Below are 21,469 nucleotides of genomic sequence, written 5' to 3'. Positions count from 1 at the left end.
ACACTGATTTACGAGTTTTGTCATGAATTCCTAATTTTATACAATTTTCAAGAGTATATTTAATGCTTATATATAACCCTTCATATAACATTACCCTAATTTTAATAATGATAATATATCCCATAGGAAAAAAAAAGATAATAATATAATTTGGTATATTAAATGACAGCTATCATAAAAGTCCAAACTTCATGTTTTCAACCATCAAACACTTTAAAAAACCCAAACTCCGTGTAAAAAATTAACAAAGAGTGATAATCACCAATCTTTTTATCAATCAAACCATTGAACTCCCTTCTCAACCATTCAGTTTAACCTAAACGTCTCCTCAAACAATCAAAGATGGCCCAGAAGAGAAGAAAGCAAGATAAATTTGCATATGAAAATCAAAGTGATTTGAAAAATCTTCGAAGCGATATCTTGTTCGAAATATACAAACACCTCGATGATGATAACATCGATAACGAGTTTGAGCTTCGAAGGATGCGCTCTGTTTGCTCTTCATGGCGCTCTTCGCTCTTGCCCCTAAAGAAACCTCTTCAATTTCCTCTTAAACTCCCACCACCGCCTTCTTCCTTATACTCAAAAAGTCGCTCCAATAAACCTTTCACAACGGCGTACCTTTCGCGAAGCAATATTTTATTATTTCCCCCTCCTTCAGGTGTAGAACACCAAGAAAGTGGTTGGATTGTAAAGGTTGAACAACGGGCTGAATCGAGTATATTGTGCCTAGAAAACCCGTTGCTTACGCTGCCTGCATCATTCGAACACCCTTCATTGTTTAGAGGATCTTTCGATATGATCGAGTGCAATGTCAAGGAAATAGCTAAGTCTTATTGGTTTGAATATGGTAGAAACAATGAACAAAACCCAAGAAAAGCTATAGCAGTTGTATGTTGGAATAATAATTCTAAAGACAAGTACGATGATTTCACCATATTGGTATTGTTTGAAGTAGGAAAGTTGGGTTTGTGGAGGCCGGGTGAAGCCGAATGGAGCATTATACCAGATCCTTTTATAGAGATTATATACCATGGAGATGAAGAAGAAGTAATCAACAATAGTTTTTTCTCTGATATTATCAATTTCGAGGGTAAATTTTATGCTATAACAAGGGAAGCAAGGTTAATAATGATTGATCCCATGACTTACAAAGTAAGTGACTTGATCACAGTAAAGTTAGATTTGGACTGCGATTTGGACTTGATTTCATATTTAGTTGAATCGAATGGATGGCTTTACGTAGTTTATAAAGAATTTTTTTTTACAAACGCACAAGCGACCCCGAGTTGTTGGAGTTCGTAAGTTGGAGACTTACAGTGGGAAAAAAAATAAACAGATATGCACTTGGAAGGTGGTCTCGAACATAGAAAATCGTGTTTTCTACGTTAGTGAGTATGTGACCTTCTCAATCGCGGTGGAAGGTTTAGGCTGGCCTGAAGGTAACTATGTTCTTTTGCCATATGATCACAGCTACGGTCTACGCACTCATCGGTTCTTTAGCGTGGATGAAAATCTAATAGATGACAAGATAGGACGAGGAAAGTGGTCCGGTGAAAAATATTTTGGAGATTGTTTGGCGTTTTACCGTTTACAAGATTCAAAAATTGGTTCCAAGAGAAAAGAGGTTGCTCCATTCGCCAAGATTTTCTGGCCCCCTCCTGATTGGCTTCTTAGTAAATTGATGTAGTTAACTAATAAGTCGATCGATCCCTATTTGTGTCGTGTGTAGGCTCGTGCTTATTACTATATCAATGGCGGTCATGGTGGTGTTTAGGGGCATAATAACTACAGGTCGATCATTGAGCATGGATTCGGCTACCTAGCAGAAGGTTCATGAAAGGGAATTTTTTTACTTGTGTTAATTACTCTATGTTTCTAGGCCATTATGAGAACTCTGAAGTAGTGGTCTTTGTGTGTTACGAGAATTTTCTTTAGCTTGCAATAAGATTTTTATGTGCATTTGAAGGGAATTAAATAAGCTAAGTTTGACAAATATCTATATGTGTCACGTGTCACCCTTCACATGTATTAGATATATGTCACATCACCTTTCACAAGTAATATATGCCACATCAATTTGAGAGCACTTATATAGTTTCAAAGTTATTATTTTACAATTTTATTTTAATTATATAGTTTATATTTAATAGGTCAAATAATATTTGTTGATTTTCAAAGTAAAACCTGGGCCATCGTCCGGGGTATACACTACGCCTTCGATGCCGCGGCTGGCGAATGGGTGTCGTCGATGTTGATTATTATAATAGTGATCAAACTCCTAAGATGAAATTCTTCAATGTCCCTAATATTAAAGGCGTAAACATAAAGGATTGTTACAGTTTGATTATGGATGGTCAAAATTATTTACTTGAGACAGTATACTTGGTTCCCTCGAATGGGCGTCTGTTTATGGTTCTTGTTGCTAATCCTGTGGAAGAGCTTAATTCCGATGAGGAGGTGGAAGGAAGTAAGATTAAGGTTGATGATGCGAACAAGAGATCAATCATGTTCTTCTATGTTCTGAATGAAGGACGAAAAATGGAGTATAACACTTGGGAAAGGGTGTCCGATATAGGGGATAACATCTTTTTTATTGGGTACGACTCGTCGTTTTCGCTACCCTCGGCTTCGAAGAACCTTCCCCGGTTGAAACCTGGGTCTATTTGCATGTTTACCTGGCCGTTTCCAATGACTTTTGACTATGGTAAGCCAAAGGGTCTTTATAAAGTGACATTTGCAGAATACTGGAGGTATTTGAAGATGTACCAGCACAACACAGTAGAAGAAGATGAAAAAGGTGTTGTGCCTTTTGAGAAGTTGAGTAAGCACAATTATACATTGTTGTTCTTCCCACCACCTCCTTGGGTTATATGGCGTTGTCCAAGTCGTGATAATGCTGTAGCCATCTTGCATAACTTGAAGTTTACAGGGAGGTAAAGTTAGACTAAGGAATAGCATTTAATTTCAAATTTGATGGAATTTTTCATTTTGCTTATCTTGGGGTAGTGACTATTTAATTAGTAGAAGGCTAATTGAAGTTGATCCGGTTAATTTTAGTTATGAAATGAAAAGAAACGTTATTCCTGATTGTTATAATTAAAGTTCTGTTTTTATGTTGATAGCTTTGTATACTAACCAATTATCTAGCTTGAACTTGGTGAATTAAAACTTTGATCAATAATTCAAGTATACATAGCACCATCCAAGTATTTTTGAAATGAAAACCAAACTCTTTACGAAACTATAATCTATGAGGACGGGGGATATTCATAGCACCATCCAAGTATTTTAATTCATCAAACCATCCAGGCTGCAATACTTATGTCTAAGGACTGATTTTGCAAAATTAACTTGGCGTGATTATTATGTGAACAAGTATATATCCTAAATTCCTAATAGAGGCATGGTTAGTTTTCTTACACTTGATTATTAAGCATTATATCCCCTTTTATGTTGTTTCACTACTCCCCTAAAAAAAATAAAAATAAAAATAAAAAATAAATAAATTGTTGTTTCACTACTACTAACAAATAACACACTCTTAGCAAATTTGCTTATGGCAGCAAAACAAAAGCAGGGCATCTCATTTATGCTGATTTTTTTTTTTACATTAGTGTTGATTGGCTACTTTGTTTACAGAGTTACAGACCCACTCTTTTGATAATACTATAATAGCATGCCTGCTTATAATTTTTTCATTGGTTTCCTCTTCAATAGACTTCTTTCACCAATTTGGCAATTAAATCTTGAAAAATGTCCAAAATTACAAATTTACCTACACAGTAAAAAAAAAAACTCTTACTGTCTTACAACAGTACTACCCCAATAAAAAAAAAAAATTTAAAAATCAGAATTTTAGAGTGGAGCGCAAGCAATCTCCGTGATTAAAACAACACTGTCACTTTCTCTCTCATCAGACAGTAGTCAGTACAGAGTACACTACTCTTCTTCAATGGAGTCCATCCTTCCCATCATCGTCGTTACCCAATCACCGTCAAACTTTCCCTTCGACCTAACATCCGCCGCCCAAACCCACCACCCAACCACCGGAAACTGGTCGGAACTTCCGGTGAACTTCCTCTACGGCCTCACTAAATACCTCGACATCAGCACCGACATCCCCCATCTTCGAGCTGTTTGCCATTCATGGCGTTCCAAACTTTCTCTCTCTCTCCTCCCTTCTTACTCCATTGGTTTTGGTTCCATCCCTAAACTCAACTTCAAAACCACTCTACCCGGATCCGGTTATCTTCTTGCTTCTCATTTTTACCTCATTTCCCCTGTTAATGGCGGCCATTGTTACTCACCTTGGCTTGTGAGAATCCAAGGGATTGCGACCCAAAAATGGCGCCTGTTTAACCCGGTTAACAGCTCCGACCCGTATTTTCTTTCCACCCCACGTCTTAGCTCCGAAATCAGCTTGTTGGATCATAGGGTTCTAGAACTTTCTTCGCCATTCTCGCTAATTTCGAGTGGGAATAAGAGCAAGGTTTTATCGAAGAAAGTTGTTGGGGGTTGGAATTATTTGGCTCCTACTAATCTTAATGTTTTTGCTGTTTTGATTTTGCTTGAGGAGGAATTTGGTGGAGGGTTGCTTTTTATGAAATTGGGGGATTTGGAATGGGGTAAAATTGAAAAGGATGATGATAATATTTGCAATTCTCTCAATATTGCTGACATTGCTTTTTTCAAGGATGATTTCTATGTTTTTGAGATGAATACTTGGCATGTTGGAATTATTGATCCTTCTGATTGCGATTTCAATGAGTCCCCTGAAATGGATTTCATCGATGCACCGGAGCTCGATTTCGGGGTTTCGATGAGTGATGTTGGTGGTGTTTACTTTGTGCCTGCTAAAGATGATTTGTATTTGGTGTTCGAGGTGTTCGAAGGGATTGATTTCAAGGAAAAGCTGATGATATTCATGCTAGATGAAAATGAATGGGAATGGAAACGTGTTACCAATATTGGTGATAATGTGTTTTTCATTGGGTCTGATGTCTCTTTTGGTGTCTCAACTGATCGCCTTCCGGCCGAGTGGAAGAGTGGGACTGTGTGCTTGTTTGATCGGACATGTAAACGGTTTATCGATCAACATGTCAAGGCTTTAGGCGATGAGATGCCGGAGGGGGCCGAGTGTATGGATTCCATCACCTATCCCAAGTACTGGAAGTTGTTTCGAATGTTCGATATCGATGATGAGGAGAAAGGTGTTGTGCCTTTAGAAGATCTTGATGATAAAGAGGTTTACACTAGACTGTTCTTTCCCCCTCCTCCTTGGATGAAGTGGCATTCTCCTTCGCTCGATGATGTTGCTGTACAATTGCACAATCTCAAGTTTACTGATGCTGATGATCATCATGGGACTCGTAATGTTGCTGCTGGTGGTGCTGATTTGCTCGAAGAAATTCCGTAGTTTTGGTTGCAATATGAAGTTAAAGAAGGTGTTAATCAAGCAATGTTAAGGTTAAGTTTGCTAAATCTTACTACTTTAAATATAATTTAGCTTTATGAATTAGTGTTGTGTAGTGTATTGAGCTCTGGTGTCATATTTTGGTGTTTGCTAATTAATTAGTAGTGCTTGTTAAGTAAGTTAAATAGTACTGTAGTGTACTAATGGTTGTTAAGTGACTTGGTGCTGACTACATAAGTGTTTGTGATGAAAACTACGGTAAATTTGATGATCTATCTTGTTAATTGAAGTACTTAAATCAGTGAATTTGTTTATCTGATTTATAATAAGTAGAAGTGGTAGTTACATAGAAGTATAATGCATCTTGGTTGAATTTAGGCCTGTTTCTCATAAAATGACTCTGAACTGACCTTCTTCCCCTGTTTAACCTTTGTTAATGTAGCGAAATGTCTGAAATTGGTCATGAGACTAAAGTATGGAATGTTTGGATAGTTGGATGGTGTAATACTGTAATGAGTGATCTTGAAATGGAAATACTACACAAAAGTTGGATTTTATATGGTTGATTGTTAGATTAGCCAGAGTAGGGTTGTTTTTTTTAGTATGGATCAATTTGATGAGGCCTCTAGTGGATCAACTTGGTTTAATTTGGGACTAGAACTCGACATGGTAGAGTTTCAATAGTGAATTCCTCTAACCATAGACCATAGTTTCCCCTTTATTATCCATTGTCTCGGGCAAATTGCTAAACCATCCTGTGAGTTGAAGCTCGTTTAGTTACACTTGGTCATCCTTGCATAAAATGAAAACAGATAAATATTGTAATTTGCCAACACTTGAACAATCAAATAAAGGGCAACCTTGTTATCTAGTTATCACCACCTCTGTTTGTAGATTCTACATCTTCAACAGCATTAATTTCTTTTCGTATTGGACCTAAAGAGACATGATCCTCTGATCTACTGAAGAATACACCACAGTGCCGTGACCTGGTGGGAAGATGGTACATTACTTAAGGTGGTGGGGGGCTGATAAAGGATAGATGAATGTTTTTCATAAAACAATTTGACAGAACAATGATCTGAAATTAGGATTGCTGATTTTTTAACCATCTATTTAAAACATCCCTGAAATAGCTTGAAGAGTGGTGGGGGGCTGACAAAGGATAGATGAATGTTTTTCATAAAACAATTTGACAGAACAATGATCTGAAATTAGGATTGCTAATTTTTTAACCATCTATTTAAAACATCCCTGAAATAGCTTGAAGAGTTGCGTTGTTCAATCGTTCAACTAAGTTGTCCTGCAACTGCAAACGATGAAACTCATAGCAAATCCAACCTTTTCTTGCAATCTTACCTGTACTGAACAACAGCCTGACTATGCACAGGTAGAACTGAGACAGAATGCTGCAGAACTTAAGCCTAGACCATCTAGCATGCTTGTCATTTAAGGACAAATCAAATATGCTATAAACGCAATCTTGTACTGATATAGTGAGTTGCCTGAGGAGGTTCCATGGCTTAAGGATATAAGATGCGAAGATTAAAAAGTTGGCAAAGCTGAGCTGAAGGGTGGATTATGATAAAATCATAGGGGTCTGAACTTCGTAATTTTGTCTACTTTAGCTTAAGGGAGTACTTGAGTCAGGGCAGTGGAGGTATAGCCATATTATAGAATAAGACTTTGATGAAAGAATGAGCTTTGATTTGTTCACATAAGTAAATATAAACAAGTCAGATAGTTTGAGAAAACAAGTTTAGAGAAAGTTGAGTACAACATATCTACTCCATGAGAGTCATTATTCTTCAGGTAATTAGCAATTTTCATCTTCTTTCTCAGAATATAAATTTACACACTATCAATTCTATAAATGAAAATTTCATAATTTAACTAAAACTCTTACAACACTCTTGCATCAACTATTCACACACTCCTTTTCACTATTCTTTGTGAAAAAAAAAATACAAGGTCAAAAACATTCTACTACACATATTTCAGAAAAATTAAGACAGGGAATTAAATATTAAAGTCTAGTAAGTCCAAGAAGATGCATCAATGAACAAAAGATAGTGAGACCTTCTCAAGGACTTGAAGTGCTTCTTTCATAGAAGGCCTCTTTTGGGGTACCAAAGATGCACAACTAAACCCTAATTTAAATATGCTCATCATAGCATCTTCTTTGCCCTGTATTTCAGCCCTAAGTGCAACATCAGCTATCCTTAAAACCCAATATCTATCCTCAAGCCCAGAACTTGGGGTCCATTGGCCCAATTCCCTGTCCAAATATACTTTACCAGTAAGAAGTTCAAGCAACACTATCCCAAATGAGTACACATCCCATTTTGGGTTAGGCTTGAGGTTCTTCAACGATTCGGGTGCGTGGTAAGGCGATCCAACCCCGTTTGTGTTTCCAAACGGGTTGATATACGGGCTGCCACTCACCGAGAGGTCTTGGGTACCGTCATACGACCCCATGGATCTTTTGCTCCCAAACTGACGAGCCGAGCCACTTCCTTTGTTGATACCATAAACAAGCCAACTGAGCCCAAGGTCACTAATGATAGGTTCCATGTCTTGTGTTAAGAGAATGTTACTTGGTTTGATATTAGCATGTACATATCTCTTGTCGTGAATATAGTTTAATCCCCTAGCAAGTCCTCTTGCAATCCTTAGCCGAGCTTCTAGAGGTAAATGATATGGTGTGGAACCACTCTTCTCTATAATTTTCAATGATAATTGAAAAGAAAAATAACATGAAAAGCATGCATTAGTGAAAGAAAAAGCAAGGGCATATATAAAAACCAACAAAAGATGACACAACTAAAGCGAATTTCACTATGAAAAGAGCTCAATTAATACCATAAAAACTTTACAAAGCTCCCTTAAATTAAGCTCAAATATAGTGTACTTTTCAAACCCTTTCCTTAGCACATAATTTAATTCCTATCATAGTAATGAGGACTCTAATAATAGACCGAAACCTCTAATGTTTTAATTTAATTTAACTTTTACAGATCGTGAGAGCCCTTGAAAGTGACTAGGTTAGGAGAACGGATAAGGGAATCCTCATCCTCAAAACCATAATAGGCAGTAAAACACTAATAAAACTACCTAAACTAATGCTTAATCTCTCCTTCGGTATGAATGTATTTGGTATCAAAGTTACTTTACACAACTCCTTTTAATTTTTTAAATAGTGGTGTTAATGTATTATAGGGTACTTTTTACAGCAAATTAAATCCCTTCCTTAGCTATATGAATATCCATTATTTGAAAGAGAAAGTATCAAAAAAGAAGAAGATTGTTTTATAAAAACAAAGTGGTACATTGGTTTTGAGTACCTGTAACTTTTCTGACCAAAAATATGGTTGAAAAAAAATACCACCGACAAAAAAGAAGAGAACAAAAAGTTTAGCTGGATTGAGTTCACTTTGAGTATAATTACAGGCAAAATAAGCATGCATAAAATGCTATGATAGTAAAGCATTTTGCAGCTTATATAACACATATTTTCTTCATTTTTATTTTCTTTCAGTATGTATATATTAAGAGTTACGGAGTACAAAAAGACGGGATTAATTTTTTATACACTATCTAATACTTTAACCAACTAAATTAATTGTCTACCATTAAACACATTCCTATGTTATTCATTAAACGCGCGAAAGAAATACTCCATAAGTGATTATAGAGACCCACCAGGCCACCACTAATCAAATTATGGAGACCAAAGTCCTGTAGTTTTCTTAGATGGGCCAAAATTTGATATGATATGTTCTTATCTATGAATTTAGCCCGTGACACAAGGGAAGGAAGTTTCCCAAATTCTATGAATTTTTTTTATGTATTCATCTATTGTTTGGTTTGGATGTCTGGACCAGCTTTAAAATCAGTGTATAACTAATGCTGAATCTGTCAAATGGTTGTGGCAGAACTAAGATTTACTCCCAAAATCAATAGCTCCCAAACAAATGACATGACAGTGGGCTAGAAACGCCCAAGAGAAAGGAGTTTCTCGTCTTTGAGTGTATTTGGCCTTTTTCCTCCCCTAATTCCCCCGTGTTCTTCGATATAGAACACTAAAAATATCATCCTTAAAGACGCACATAATGTGGGTGGTAATCTACACACTGGGTAGACCGATATTTCTTCACACTAGATCATCACTCCATTCTACCTCTAGTTCTGTTTGTTTTTTAGTTGCTTCTATTATTTGTGACTATAATCATTCAATCATTCTACTTTAGACAAATTACACAGGTTTTTAGGCAAGTCACAAGAATTTTAACATATTAAAAAAAAAAAAACAAAAAAAAAACGCTAAAGCAATGTCATTATGGCGCATGTTAGACTGTTATTACTTAGCTTTATGGTAAACAACAAATTGTAACAGAAAAATGGCTTTTTTTTCTAGCTAAAAGACCCCATTAAATTGTGATTTTCTTAGTTTTTTTACGAGCTAATGTACTTGGCACTCTAGAAATTTACACTAAGAAATGTCATTCACCTAATCTGTAGACAAATTATGCTGGACTCATTATAAACAATCACATTAACAACAGTTAAATCTATTACATTTCCCAAAGATACCAAATTTGTCAAAATATCATATCAAACAACCCAAAAAAGTGAAAACATTACAATAAAAATAGACCATGCAAAAATTAAAAGGGCATATCAAATCCCTTAATAAAAACATAGGACCAAGCAAAGTAACAGTATTGTGGTACAATCCATTGGGTTAATTTCGGGTTGGGTCAAGGTTAATTGGTTAGTAATTAACAAACCAAATCTAATTACATGCATCACTAACATAAACAATGTTAAAATAAAATTAAAAGAAGAGATTGAGAAAAGGACTTACTGTAAGCAGAAGTAGCAAGGCTGCCATTAGAGATATAATCATAAATAACAAGCTTTTCATCCGAAGCCCAATAAAAGCCACGAACACGAACCAAATTTGGATGCCTAATCTTAGCAATAGCCTTAATATGTCCTTCAAAATCCCTCAACTTGTCAACTGCAATCTCTCCTAACCTCCTAACAGCAAATGTAGTTCCATCTTGTAACACTGCTTTGTACACAATACTTGACCCACTAGCACCCAATATATACGCCGAAGCCTTCAACAGTGTCTCGGCTTCGAGCTCCGTCTCACCGTCCACCATCATCAACGACCCTCCCCCTCCACTGCCGCCACCGGAACCATCACTCGGTTTCTCTCCATTCTTTAGATCATCATTGTCATCATCAGAACCGTCGTTTTCGCTTTCGGAACTTGTTCTAGTATCTGTTGTTGCCCCTTCTTCACTCTGATCTCCTCCTTTGATGCAATAAGTGAAACACTTTTTGTGCAGCTTGTTGTTTGGAACCACTGTTGTTGTTGTTGCACTACTGTTAATTTGAACCAAGAAATGATCATTTCCTAAGGTGGTTGGCGCCTTCTTTCCTGGAGGAAGATTATTGTTACTACTACTAATATTATTGAAATCTTTTTCTGGACTTTGTTGTTGTTTAACCCTCTTATTTCTGAGCTGATAAAGATAAAAGAAAACAACCCCTAAAATCCCAACTCCAGCTAAATCAGCAACCGTAATTCCAACAATGGCAGCTGGTTTTAGACCATTGCTATGACCACCCGAGTTCGAGTCTGAGTTTGAGTTGTCGACGGGTTTAGGAATCACAGCAATAGCAGGGGAAATTGAAGCAGAGACATTAGGCGGGGTTGAAAGTGTAGAAGGAATAACACACAAATTCTTCAATGGCTTCCCACACAACTCTTGATTCCCGGAGAAAAACTCCGGGTTTTGACCCATGAAAGGTTTCGACCCGGGGACTTGACCCGTCAAGTTGTTGTAAGACACATCAATGGTGGCGTTTCCCGGTACATCTCCGGCGAACTCCGCCGGAATTTCGCCGGAGATTTTATTGTAAGAAAGATTCAAGTACCTTAAAGTGGACCCCACTCCAAGATCAGCCGGTAGCGAGCCATTGAAGAGATTAGAAGAGAGGTCGAGAATTTCAATGGAAGGAGGAAAACCGGAAGGGACATTACCGGAAAAGTAATTTCCCTTGAGGGACAAAACCGTCAAATTATCAAAACCAGAGGTGAAATTAACCGGAAGGGGCCCACCAAATGCGTTATTGGAGAGATTGAGGAAGCTCAAGGAAGAGTGTGAAAAGACGGGAATACCCCCGGAGATTTCATTGGAGGAGAGAGAAAGTAGCTGAAGTTCAGAAGAGTTGAAAAGAGTGGGTGGTAAAGTTCCATTGAAGGAATTATTGGATAAATCGAGGTGTTGGAGATGTTCAATGAGGCCTAGATCAGACGGTATAGAACCCAAGAGCTGACTGTTGGGAAGGGCTAAGGTGATGACACGTTGATCAGGGGTGCAAACGACGCCGCTCCAAGTGCAAGGAGTTTCGTCGAGATAGTCCCATGAGTCGAGTACTGATAACGGGTCGTTGAGGATGGAGTATTTGAGGGAAAGAAGAAAGGTTCCATCTGTATTGAGGGAAATGAGTTGGTCGAGCTGTAAAGAGAGGATGATTGCGAATAGTAGAGAGGAAAACGTATTCAGAGCCGATTTTGACATTTTAGAGACTCGGGCACTCTTCTGAGCTCATGGAGGAGGGAAAGGGGGTGTAAATGAAAGAAAAGAGAGAAAAAAAAGAGGTTGAAGAAATGGAGGAGTTTTTGGTGAGGTTGTTTTGGTAAGCAGAAGTGTGAGGAGTAGTAGTGGTTTGTTTGGTTGGTGATAATGATGGAGGAGGAGTTGGGGGGTTTAGAGGGGTGGGTCAAAGAATGACCCAAATATAGAAAAGGTATACTATACTACAAAAGTGTTAATATTGTAGTAACTGTACTAGTGTACTGTACAATTATTACTACTAGTCTTTTTGTTAGTGATGTGTTTTTTTTTATTTTTTTATTGTGGTGGTGTAAAAGAGAGAATCTTTGAATGAATTTTGCAAGAGGACATAAAAACATAAGTACATGAGTTGGAAGCTTGCAGGTTTTACACTTTTACACTTGAGGGAATTGAAAGTCCACTTTTCGCACTTGTATTGGCTTTGTTACCGCCCTTGGGCCTAGGATGTAAAATTGCTAATTGAATCGACATGTTAGGTTGAATTGGATCGGGTTAGAATTAGATTGATTTCATATGAGTCATGTACCCATTTTCATGCCGACTTGAGAGTCTCTGACTCATTTTCAAGTAAATTGTTACTCGTAAATCATTTAACTTAAGTCAAAATCATACAGTAATCATTAGTTTTCTGATCTAATTGGCTGGGGTTAGGTCAAAATTAGGTTAATTTTGGGTACCATTAACATCTGTGTCAACGCTAATGCTAGTTTGAGTACGGTTAGATTTGCTAGTTGACTGTCTGATTGTTGCTAAAGACAATGAATCCTATTGGATAATGAAGATTACCCACAAACAAGATAACTTGCATGTTCAGCATGTAAAGGTTTCTGAACATGGAGCATGAATTTTTGAGCTAAATATATATTTTATATCAAGGTCTATACTGAAGTATAATGTACTGCATGGCCTGGTTTATAAATTTCCACATAAAATAGTAACGAGTTTACTAAAACTTCCCATCTTTATACAATGTTTAGCATGGGCATATTTTAACCATTTGTAAAGGTGGACAATGGATCCGACCATTGTTGAATCTTGGAAGATAAAAATCAGGCACACTAACAAAATAACAAGAGAACAAATTATGTGTTTATAGGTCCCTAGTTATAAGGGCATGTTCTGATTGATTGAATTGGGCTGAACAGAACTGATTTGAACTAAATATTTTATGTGAGAAGGAAATTAAGAACTCAACTGAACTGAACTGAAAATAATGTGAAGAAAACATGTCCTAAGATTTTGAATTAAAAAAACCTTTTCATACATATTTTGACCCTTGTACGTATAACATGTCATTAGTTACACTATCAAACCCACATGTCCTATCATAAACACATAAATTAATCGATTATTATCAATTCATAAATTATAATATGATTAATTATGGATAAATTAGTTGGTTATCCTTTCATATATTACATCTTCGTTTTAAGGTTGTCAAATTGTCTTGCTATCACTCAATGGACACATACAACAAACGAAATGACATATATGTACCCAAAAAAAAAAAAAAAAAAAAAAAAAAAAAAAAAAACTCCTATTCAATTACTTTCTCTCCTCCTAAACCATGGACTACTTTTTTAAAGGTCAATTAAGATTTATAATTTTGTAACTAATGAGTATCAATTTTGAATTAAGCCAATAAGATTTTCGTCTTTGTAGATCAACTTATATACTTGTTGTACGTTTGAATATGGAGTGGTTATCATGCTTTTGGTATAACAACAACTCACAAGTCACAACCGCTAAGCTTATAAGCTAATTTTGTCTACACATTTTTAACCGCTAACTACAGCTACAGTAACTAGTGCAACTAATCAACTCCTGCCGCCTAACACATATAATAAATGTTCCCTAATTGCTTCTTTAAAAGCCTAATACTACATTAATACTCTTAACAAATTATAACACGTAGTATATGGTTATGCATGCATTACCATCAAGAATAAGGTTAATTATGGGCATCAGAATATCAGATCCATAAACTTACGTATTAAAATTTGGTAAAGTTGTTAGATTAGGTGGGTCCTCTTGACCAATATGTATTATACACAATCTCTATTTTGCTACTAGATCCTACATATAAATATAATGTAAAACTTGTAATGCTTTATTTTACCCTAATTTGGTCTTAGTAATACAAGGAATGAGAGCCGCGACATATTTATTGTGAGATCTTAAAAGTTAAATTGCTCAATTTATTCATAAGAATAAGAAGTTACATGATAAATTTATGGATTTTTTAGATTTTAACACCATACAAAAACCCGAAAATGGTTTTTAACACCTCCATAAAAAAAAAAAATTTTAACACCACACAAATTTCCAAAAATTGGGTATTACCACCTATTAACTGATTCCGTTTAGGAATCCGTTAAGTGGGCCCATAAAGCCATGTGTCGTTTTATTATTGGCCAAAAAATAAAACAAAATTAAAAAATAAAAAACCTAAAACTACCCCGGACACCCCAGCCCCACCACCGCTCCACCACCGCCCTCCCCCCAACCCACCACTGCCCTCCCCAAAGCCACCATCGACAACGCGTCTCCTCCCCCTCCCTCTCTCAACCCACCAGAACGCCCCCTTCCCTCCCCCGCAACCGCAATCGACCCAAAAACCACCAAACCCGCAATCGCAAACGACTACGAATCCCCCAAAACAGACACGATTTCGGCCACAAATGGCCGAAAATCGGCCGGTTAAGGCCACTCGGCCCTAAAACCGGCCGATTTCGGCCATTTGTGGCCGGATCTGTGGCCGTTTTGGGGAAGGAGGGTTTTGAGTTTTGTGGTTTTTGGGGGCGAAGCGGTTGCGGGAAAGGGAGGGGGAGGGTTCAAGTGGCTTAGGGGTGCGACGGCGTCTCCGGTGGTAGGTTCTGGGAGGTCAGTGGTGGGTCGAGGGAAGGGCGGTGGTGGCGCTGAGGTGGTGGCTGTGAGGTTTTTATTTTTTATTTTAAAAAAAAAAAATTTAAAACAAATAAAAGGGTGACATGTGTCACCGTGGATCACACTTAACGGAATCCGTTAAGTGGTGGTAATACCCATTTTTTGTAGCTTTATCTGGTGTTAAAATCATTTTTTTTTATGGGGGTGTTAAAAACAATTTTTGGGATTTTATGAGGTGTTAAAATCTAAAATATCCTAAATTTATCATACACGGAAAATAACATTTTTTTTCCTTGTATTATCATATAACAAGCTTTCACTATAATATACTACTCCTTATAATTATTGATGAAGAATGACTACACTTAAACAAAAATTTTGACTTTAAATCAGCTTTAAAGCTGAGAACATGAGATTTCCCTTTTAGTAGGCCTCCCAAAGCAAATAGCGTTTGAACACAAATGCACAATGACAATTCCCTTTGTATTTTAATAACTCGTTCTTTTGTTAAATGTTTAACCTTTTGAAATCCAAAGATAGCAACCAATTATTTCAAATTAGTCAACTAATAACATTTCTTGGAATCTTGGAGTTTCTATTATGAAGGGTCCATCAATCCTCTCCAATCAAATTACGGGTCCTAGTAGTACAATAAAACAATTTAGACAAATGTTCTAATTCTTCTAAGCAATTATTCAAATACCTTCAAAAACAACAAGCTAGCTCAACAATATAAAACAAAATATGGGTCAAATTAAAAATGAAACTTCATCGTAATATTGCAGAATTTCACCCAATTTTCAAGCAAAATTTAAGCTTAATTTTATTTAGTTAGATAACTATAATTTTGAAAAGTTGGAACAATATTTAAAAAGTATATATTGTGATGAATTGAACTAAACTCTAAATTGTTAAGTATTGAATATTGATCACAATATGTGATTAAATTTAATAAGATCGACTGTGTAAATAGTGTCAAAAATCCAAACGTTAGGTTTATTAGTAGGAACCGATGAAGCATGATACATCACGTGTTAATGAACATTACATTTTGGCTTATTGTATAAAATTATGGTACATGCTGAGAGTTAATGAACATAAACAAACATGCATAGACTTTGTACAAAATGATCCTGCGCTGTTTGGAATTACACCTTGCTCATGTCAGTAGTCAACTAAGGATATTGGGAAATTAGTACAAACACGTAACTCTTGAAAGCTTGAAACAATGATTAATTAGACAAAATATAAGATTAATAATTATATAATTATGCTTAAAATAGTACTGTGATTCTAGTAAGTGCACACTTATTTTAACCGGCCCCGTGATGCCGTAGACAGAAATCAGTCCATCTTCCAATAAACCTTGTTTTTGCATCTTTTAATATTAGAATAATCAAATTATTATTTGTGGCAGAACTACGAGGTTTTAAGGAATTTTTAATTGTACTTTTATATTTCTTTTTAAGAAATTACTCACATTGTTTTTCCTTTTATTTTTTTCTTAGTGGCATATTATTGTCACAGAAAATTGCAGCATAGTTTTGTTGGTTTTTATGGATTATTAATGGAATTCAATTAGTGAAATATAAGTTACATGCATTGGTAATTTTTATTATATAAAAAACTGAAATGTGTGACGCGAATATATACATTAGTGAAGTTAAATGAGACAAACTCTCTAATGACAAAGGGATACTGGAATTATAAAATTCTTTGTTCTATTAGCAAGATGTTTAGCTACTAAAATAGAATAAAAGATCAACGGTAGTATTGAGAAACATTAGTAAATGACAAGTATGAAATATATTCTTCTCATTTTTGAGATAAGTATTTTAGTAATTTGTAGAACTTAGAAAGGAGCTATCTACAATCTCAAGTAGCCTTGGAGTGTTGCCCCATTTTAATATGTTACGTTGAGTACTAATTTACATGGTGAAACTCACATTTGAAGGAGATTTGTTGGGGGTGTACACATCAGCCAAAATATTTTTAATTTTTAGTAAGTGTAAATGAATTGGCATTCCAAAAAAAAAATAAAAAAAAAGGCACAAATTATGCTTTTAAAGCTTAAATCAAACACAAATTCTTTTTCATTTGACAATTACTAGCTCTGCAGAAAACTTATAATATTTCCTCCATTCCTTTTTAATTGACAATTACTTTTACAACCTTTGCCTATGAACAAATTCAATAATAAATATATCTAATTACCAATAAGTAAAAATTATAAGAAATGGATATCATAAAAATATACATTGAGACGATTATTCAAGAGCTCATATAATTATATTGTATCATATACATAAATCATAAATGGTAATCAAAATTGAGTCTGTGAAAAATGTCAAAAGTTACTGTATTACGCATGGACTAAAAAAACAGCTCATAATAATTAATCTAAGGCCTTCAAGTAACAAGACCCAATTTCTAATTTAAAGCCCAATCCAAAACATTGAAAAGGCCCATAACTAAATTAAGTTTTTTACGATTTTCGTTTCCAGCCACTAGTGACTACTGACTAGTGAAGCAAGGAACCAATATTCTCTCTTTTTTTACAACACTTTTATTCTCTTTTTATTTTTTCCTCTTACCTTTCAATTTCTCTTAAAAATTTTATTATGCAAACGCTGCTTTTACCGGCGGCTCGCTCCGGCGTTCCGCCGCCGTCTCCGTCGGTGACAACGGCAGCGCATTTACACCGGCGAATAACAGTATCTACTCGATTTCTCTCTCCTCCTTCGTCATCGTCGTCTTCTTCCTTCCTTTCTCTCTCCTCAACAAATTGGATAAAAATGGTGCATTGGCTTCCTCTAATGGCGTCGTCTCCTGTTTCCGCTGGTTTTTCTTCTCCCGTTGATGAGTCTGATCAGGTTAAACTAGCTCAGGTGCGTTAACTCGCTGTAATTTAACTCATTTTTGGCTCTTATTCATGAAATTTCGTGAGTGATTCTAGGTTTTTAATTCAGTGTAAAATGCTGAAAATTTTCTCTAATTTTGTGTTTATATGAGTGATGCGTGCATATTACGCCTCTAAATTGCTTAATTCAGTGTCAAATTATTGCTTATATAATTGTTTATGTAGCTTAATTAGACATTGGATTTGAAATTCTTGTCAAATTCCAAAGTTTTTGCAGTTGAGAATTACATGTATATGGCTTAAACCCTAATATGACTGTAATTGTGAAATTTGGACTCAAACAGTCTAAATTTGATCAAATGAAGTGGAATTGTACCTTGTAATTATGAGGCAAACTAGAATAGGTGATGTTAAATGTAGATTTGTGATGTGAAATGGAATTACTGCTTATCTAAGGATTGTTATGGCGAAATTCGGAATCAAATGTTTTGGTCTTTGAGCCTATGATGATGCTCATTGCTGAAATTTGTTTGACATAGTAAGAACAGAACCTTTCTTTTTGTAGATTTGACTAGTAGTCGAATTCTGTATTTAGTTTATAGCTTTTGATGTTAGGTTATGAATTAAAAAGGCATTCAATCAACATTACTTTTAGAATGTCAAATTAAAGTTCAACGGCGATTGAGAATTGTTGATTTGTGATCAAGATTGCCTTTAAGTAATGTGAATCTATGAGTTCATCTTCCTCCCCAACCCTTGGGTTTTAGTGTTTTACATGCTTGCCTATGATCAATTGCGGCATTTGCAACTTTAGGAATTAGGGGGACAGAAGTCACAGAACTATGGAAATGCATGAATGATTTTAGAATATGCTACCATGGTTGCTCTTTAACCTATAGTAATAATCTCTGCTTTTGTGACATGCCTATGCCTTTTCTGTTGTTTGCATTTTGGCACAGGTGGCTAAAAGACTAGAGAAAACAGCAAGATATTTCAAAAGGTTGGGCTCATTTGGGTTTTGGGGACAGCTAATATGCACCATCGTTTCTGCTGTGATTCTTTCATTTTCCGTTGTAGTCACTGGGAAGATCACTTCACCTGTTACATTCTATGCTACTGCGGGTGGAATTGCTGCCGCATTTATTTCTGTTTTTTGGTCATTTGGTTATCTTCGGCTGTCAGAGAAACTTCGTAAATCAGCAAATGACCCTTCAAAGGTAGGACCAGAGAGAAAACTACTGGTTTGTTGCTATGGGCATTTTCCGCTCTTGGCTGTTGCTCTTATTATTATGCATTTACCTTAAATTGTCTTGCATAAGCATCTGAATTTTAATTGAGAGAATAGAATAGGATGCCCAAATCCTGCTTCCCCTTTCCACATTAATATATAATGACACAATATGCGATATACATATAATAGAAAGCTAGGCTCAGTTATAGTCTCATACTCTCATATTGTGAAATGCACTATCTTGGTCCTTAGCTTGGTATGTACCAGGTTTACTATCTCATCAATTTTCCTTGACCACTGGGTAGTGAGTAGTGACAGTGTAAGCAATATTATTGTCTTTACATAGTTCTTTCATGGTTTCTCGGTAGTTTCATCATTCTTGTAGACATGTAGTACGTGTGCATAAAATCCTTAGCCTTACCGATGCAATCAAATCATGGTGTAAATGTATGATTATCTGTTGTTTGTCATCTATTTTCACATCTTTGAGTGCAATATTAATAAAATAATTGTTATTAGCTTGGAATTTGACTACAGTTCATATGAAGTGAGAAACTCCTCAATATTCTTAAATCTGTGGATTTTTCTTAATCATCTTTTTATATGTAAATCTCTCATTTTCCTACTTCTTAAACCTTACCAAGATACATTGTGTTGTTTGATTTGATAATTGACTAGTGAACTACTATTTTAGTCTGATATTTTGGTCAAAGTAAATTTAAAATATTTTCTTACTATTTCAGGCTCCCCCACGTGCTGATGTTGTCAGAAGTCTGAAAAATGGAATCGCTGTGAACCTCCTTGGTATGGGTTCTGCTATATTGGGAATGCAAGCCACTGTAGGATTACTTGTTGCCAAGGCTCTCACTACATCTGCAAATCCTTACTATCAGGGTGTAGCCCCTGGGTCGAGCCCTGTTCTTGCTCTGGACGTATTCTTGGTCCAGGTATATATCTTTGGAACATATAATTGAGCCACTTAGATGCAGATAACGTCTAGTGATAATATGTTAACTCTAATTCACAATCCCCACAAAAATGCAAGATAAAATACCCTAGTCCCTGGGATCTGTCAAAGTGTCCAGTGTTATTCCACCGTTTTCAGGCTTTGCTTAGAGTTAATGCACTTGAAAATAAAAAAAATGGTAGTTATTTAATTAGCATACAAAAATGATAAATATTGCATAATATTAAAGTGACAGAATTACTGAATACATTTTAAGGAGTAGAGGGAGTAAAGGAAGATCTAGAAAGTGTCCCATTTTTGTTTTTTTGGCTGTATCTTCTTGTTTAAAATTATGATTGTCATAGGGAAAACAAAGTTAATGCTAACGAAACATGCTGACCATGCATGTATCTTATTCATGCAGTTCAATTCTCACACATTCCTTCCCCCTACTTTTCCCTAAACTAAAAGATGGAACTGAAATTTAGGTAGTGAGAATATATAGCAGAAATGTTTACCTACAATTCTCACTTGATCCTCTCTTGCAGGCATCAGCTAACACTATACTGTCTCATTTCTTCGGTCTTGTTTCCTCCTTGGAATTGTTGCGGTCAGTGACATTGCCTACTGGATCTGCTCCTACTGCCAAGATGGCTTAGAGTTTTCTTTTTTGGGTATGTGCTTCATTTCATCTGTGCACAAGAGAAGTTTCTAGATGATGTTTTCATCAACATCACAAACGAATGTTTGCTGATGAATCTTGTATTCCTTCCTGTTGATAGTTGTATTTGAACTACTGTGTCAATAACTGGTGTAATAAAACAAAAGGTTAGGGAGCTAAGAACTTCAAGAGTATTTTGCTTAGTTTTCACTAATATAATGGAATTTATATTTTTGCTTGACTTCCACTGATATTATGGAATTCATATATTCTGCTTAGCAGCATTAACTGCAGGAATGGAGGAGCTACTACTCTCTGGGTTACAACTAGTATCTTGCAACAATTTTCAAAGTCTTAATTATCTTTATTCCCCTAATTCTATTGATATAAATTTTCCCAAATTTTGGATATTCCATATCCAATCCATGCTCACCCTTGGCTGCCATGGTAGAAGGAAGAGGAAGATTATGGTTTTTGTAAAAAAAAAAATATTATGTATATATATTTTGCATAACTTTTTTAGCAATATGTAAAATAAGGTCGCAGGAGATGAACAATCTAATCACACAAGGTTATACAATCAATCCTTAATTTCTAGTGAATGGAATTTTGCAAAACACAAGGTAAATAGGGCTAATTAGTATGTAAAACAACCTTTGGTTTTATTTTCTAAATTGCAACATTTTGTATTTTATGCCTCTCCCAGTCTTTCCTAAAGTTGTTAAAAGTTGACCCGACTTGAAATACCGACTCAAACCCAATTATTAATCGACCCATCTGAACCTGAAAAAATGGTGCCCAAACCCGACCTGA

The 21,469-nt window shown here is 35.8% G+C and overlaps 4 protein-coding genes across 4 annotated transcripts; 3 read left to right on the top strand and 1 right to left on the bottom strand.

Annotated features, from left to right (window-relative positions):
• The first annotated feature begins 342 nt into the window (after positions 1–342).
• Positions 343–1,690, top strand: LOC145558042 (F-box protein SKIP23-like). The gene is made up of 2 exons (XM_081619195.1): positions 343–1,155; positions 1,340–1,690. The coding sequence occupies exons 1-2, from the start codon at positions 343–345 to the stop codon at positions 1,688–1,690; spliced, it is 1,164 nt and encodes a 387-aa protein (XP_081475321.1).
• Positions 1,691–3,955: 2,265 nt separating this feature from the next.
• LOC145558041 (F-box protein At2g17036-like) lies at positions 3,956–5,419 on the top strand. Its single transcript, XM_081619194.1, has one exon. The coding sequence runs from the start codon at positions 3,956–3,958 to the stop codon at positions 5,417–5,419; it is 1,464 nt and encodes a 487-aa protein (XP_081475320.1).
• Positions 5,420–7,226: 1,807 nt separating this feature from the next.
• On the bottom strand, positions 7,227–12,274 carry LOC145558933 (receptor protein kinase-like protein At4g34220). Its single transcript, XM_081620308.1, has 2 exons — positions 10,284–12,274; positions 7,227–8,136 (listed from the first exon to the last, which is right to left on the bottom strand). Exons 1-2 carry the CDS (start codon positions 12,013–12,015, stop codon positions 7,472–7,474), a joined length of 2,397 nt encoding a protein of 798 aa, XP_081476434.1. The 5' UTR covers positions 12,016–12,274; the 3' UTR covers positions 7,227–7,471.
• A 5,224-nt stretch (positions 12,275–17,498) lies between these two features.
• On the top strand, positions 17,499–20,897 carry LOC145560313 (protein TIC 21, chloroplastic-like). The gene is made up of 4 exons (XM_081621569.1): positions 17,499–17,846; positions 18,778–19,035; positions 19,793–19,996; positions 20,544–20,897. Exons 1-4 carry the CDS (start codon positions 17,580–17,582, stop codon positions 20,652–20,654), a joined length of 840 nt encoding a protein of 279 aa, XP_081477695.1. The 5' UTR covers positions 17,499–17,579; the 3' UTR covers positions 20,655–20,897.
• Positions 20,898–21,469: the final 572 nt, after the last annotated feature.

Source organism: Chenopodium album, chromosome 9 (assembly GCF_948465745.1).
Source record: "Chenopodium album chromosome 9, dcCheAlbu1.1, whole genome shotgun sequence".
NCBI classification, from domain to species: Eukaryota; Viridiplantae; Streptophyta; class Magnoliopsida; order Caryophyllales; family Amaranthaceae; genus Chenopodium; species Chenopodium album.
The sequence above is the reverse complement of the archived record's forward strand: the minus strand, read 5'-3'. Positions and strand labels throughout refer to the sequence as shown.

What these genes read in the sequence shown, in the direction of transcription:
- LOC145558042 (XM_081619195.1), top strand. Translation starts at nt 343, where the DNA reads ATGGCCCAGAAGAGAAGAAAGCAAGATAAATTTGCATATGAAAATCAA. An exon ending in TTGATCCCATGACTTACAAA is followed by an intron (nt 1,156 to 1,339) that starts GTAAGTGACTTG and finishes AAAAATAAACAG; the next exon opens with ATATGCACTTGGAAGGTGGT.
- LOC145558041 (XM_081619194.1), top strand. Translation starts at nt 3,956, where the DNA reads ATGGAGTCCATCCTTCCCATCATCGTCGTTACCCAATCACCGTCAAAC.
- LOC145558933 (XM_081620308.1), bottom strand. Translation starts at nt 12,015, where the DNA reads ATGTCAAAATCGGCTCTGAATACGTTTTCCTCTCTACTATTCGCAATC. An exon ending in CCTTGCTACTTCTGCTTACA is followed by an intron (nt 8,137 to 10,283) that starts GTAAGTCCTTTT and finishes TGAAAATTATAG; the next exon opens with AGAAGAGTGGTTCCACACCA.
- LOC145560313 (XM_081621569.1), top strand. Translation starts at nt 17,580, where the DNA reads ATGCAAACGCTGCTTTTACCGGCGGCTCGCTCCGGCGTTCCGCCGCCG. An exon ending in CAGCAAATGACCCTTCAAAG is followed by an intron (nt 19,036 to 19,792) that starts GTAGGACCAGAG and finishes TTACTATTTCAG; the next exon opens with GCTCCCCCACGTGCTGATGT. An exon ending in TGGACGTATTCTTGGTCCAG is followed by an intron (nt 19,997 to 20,543) that starts GTATATATCTTT and finishes CCTCTCTTGCAG; the next exon opens with GCATCAGCTAACACTATACT.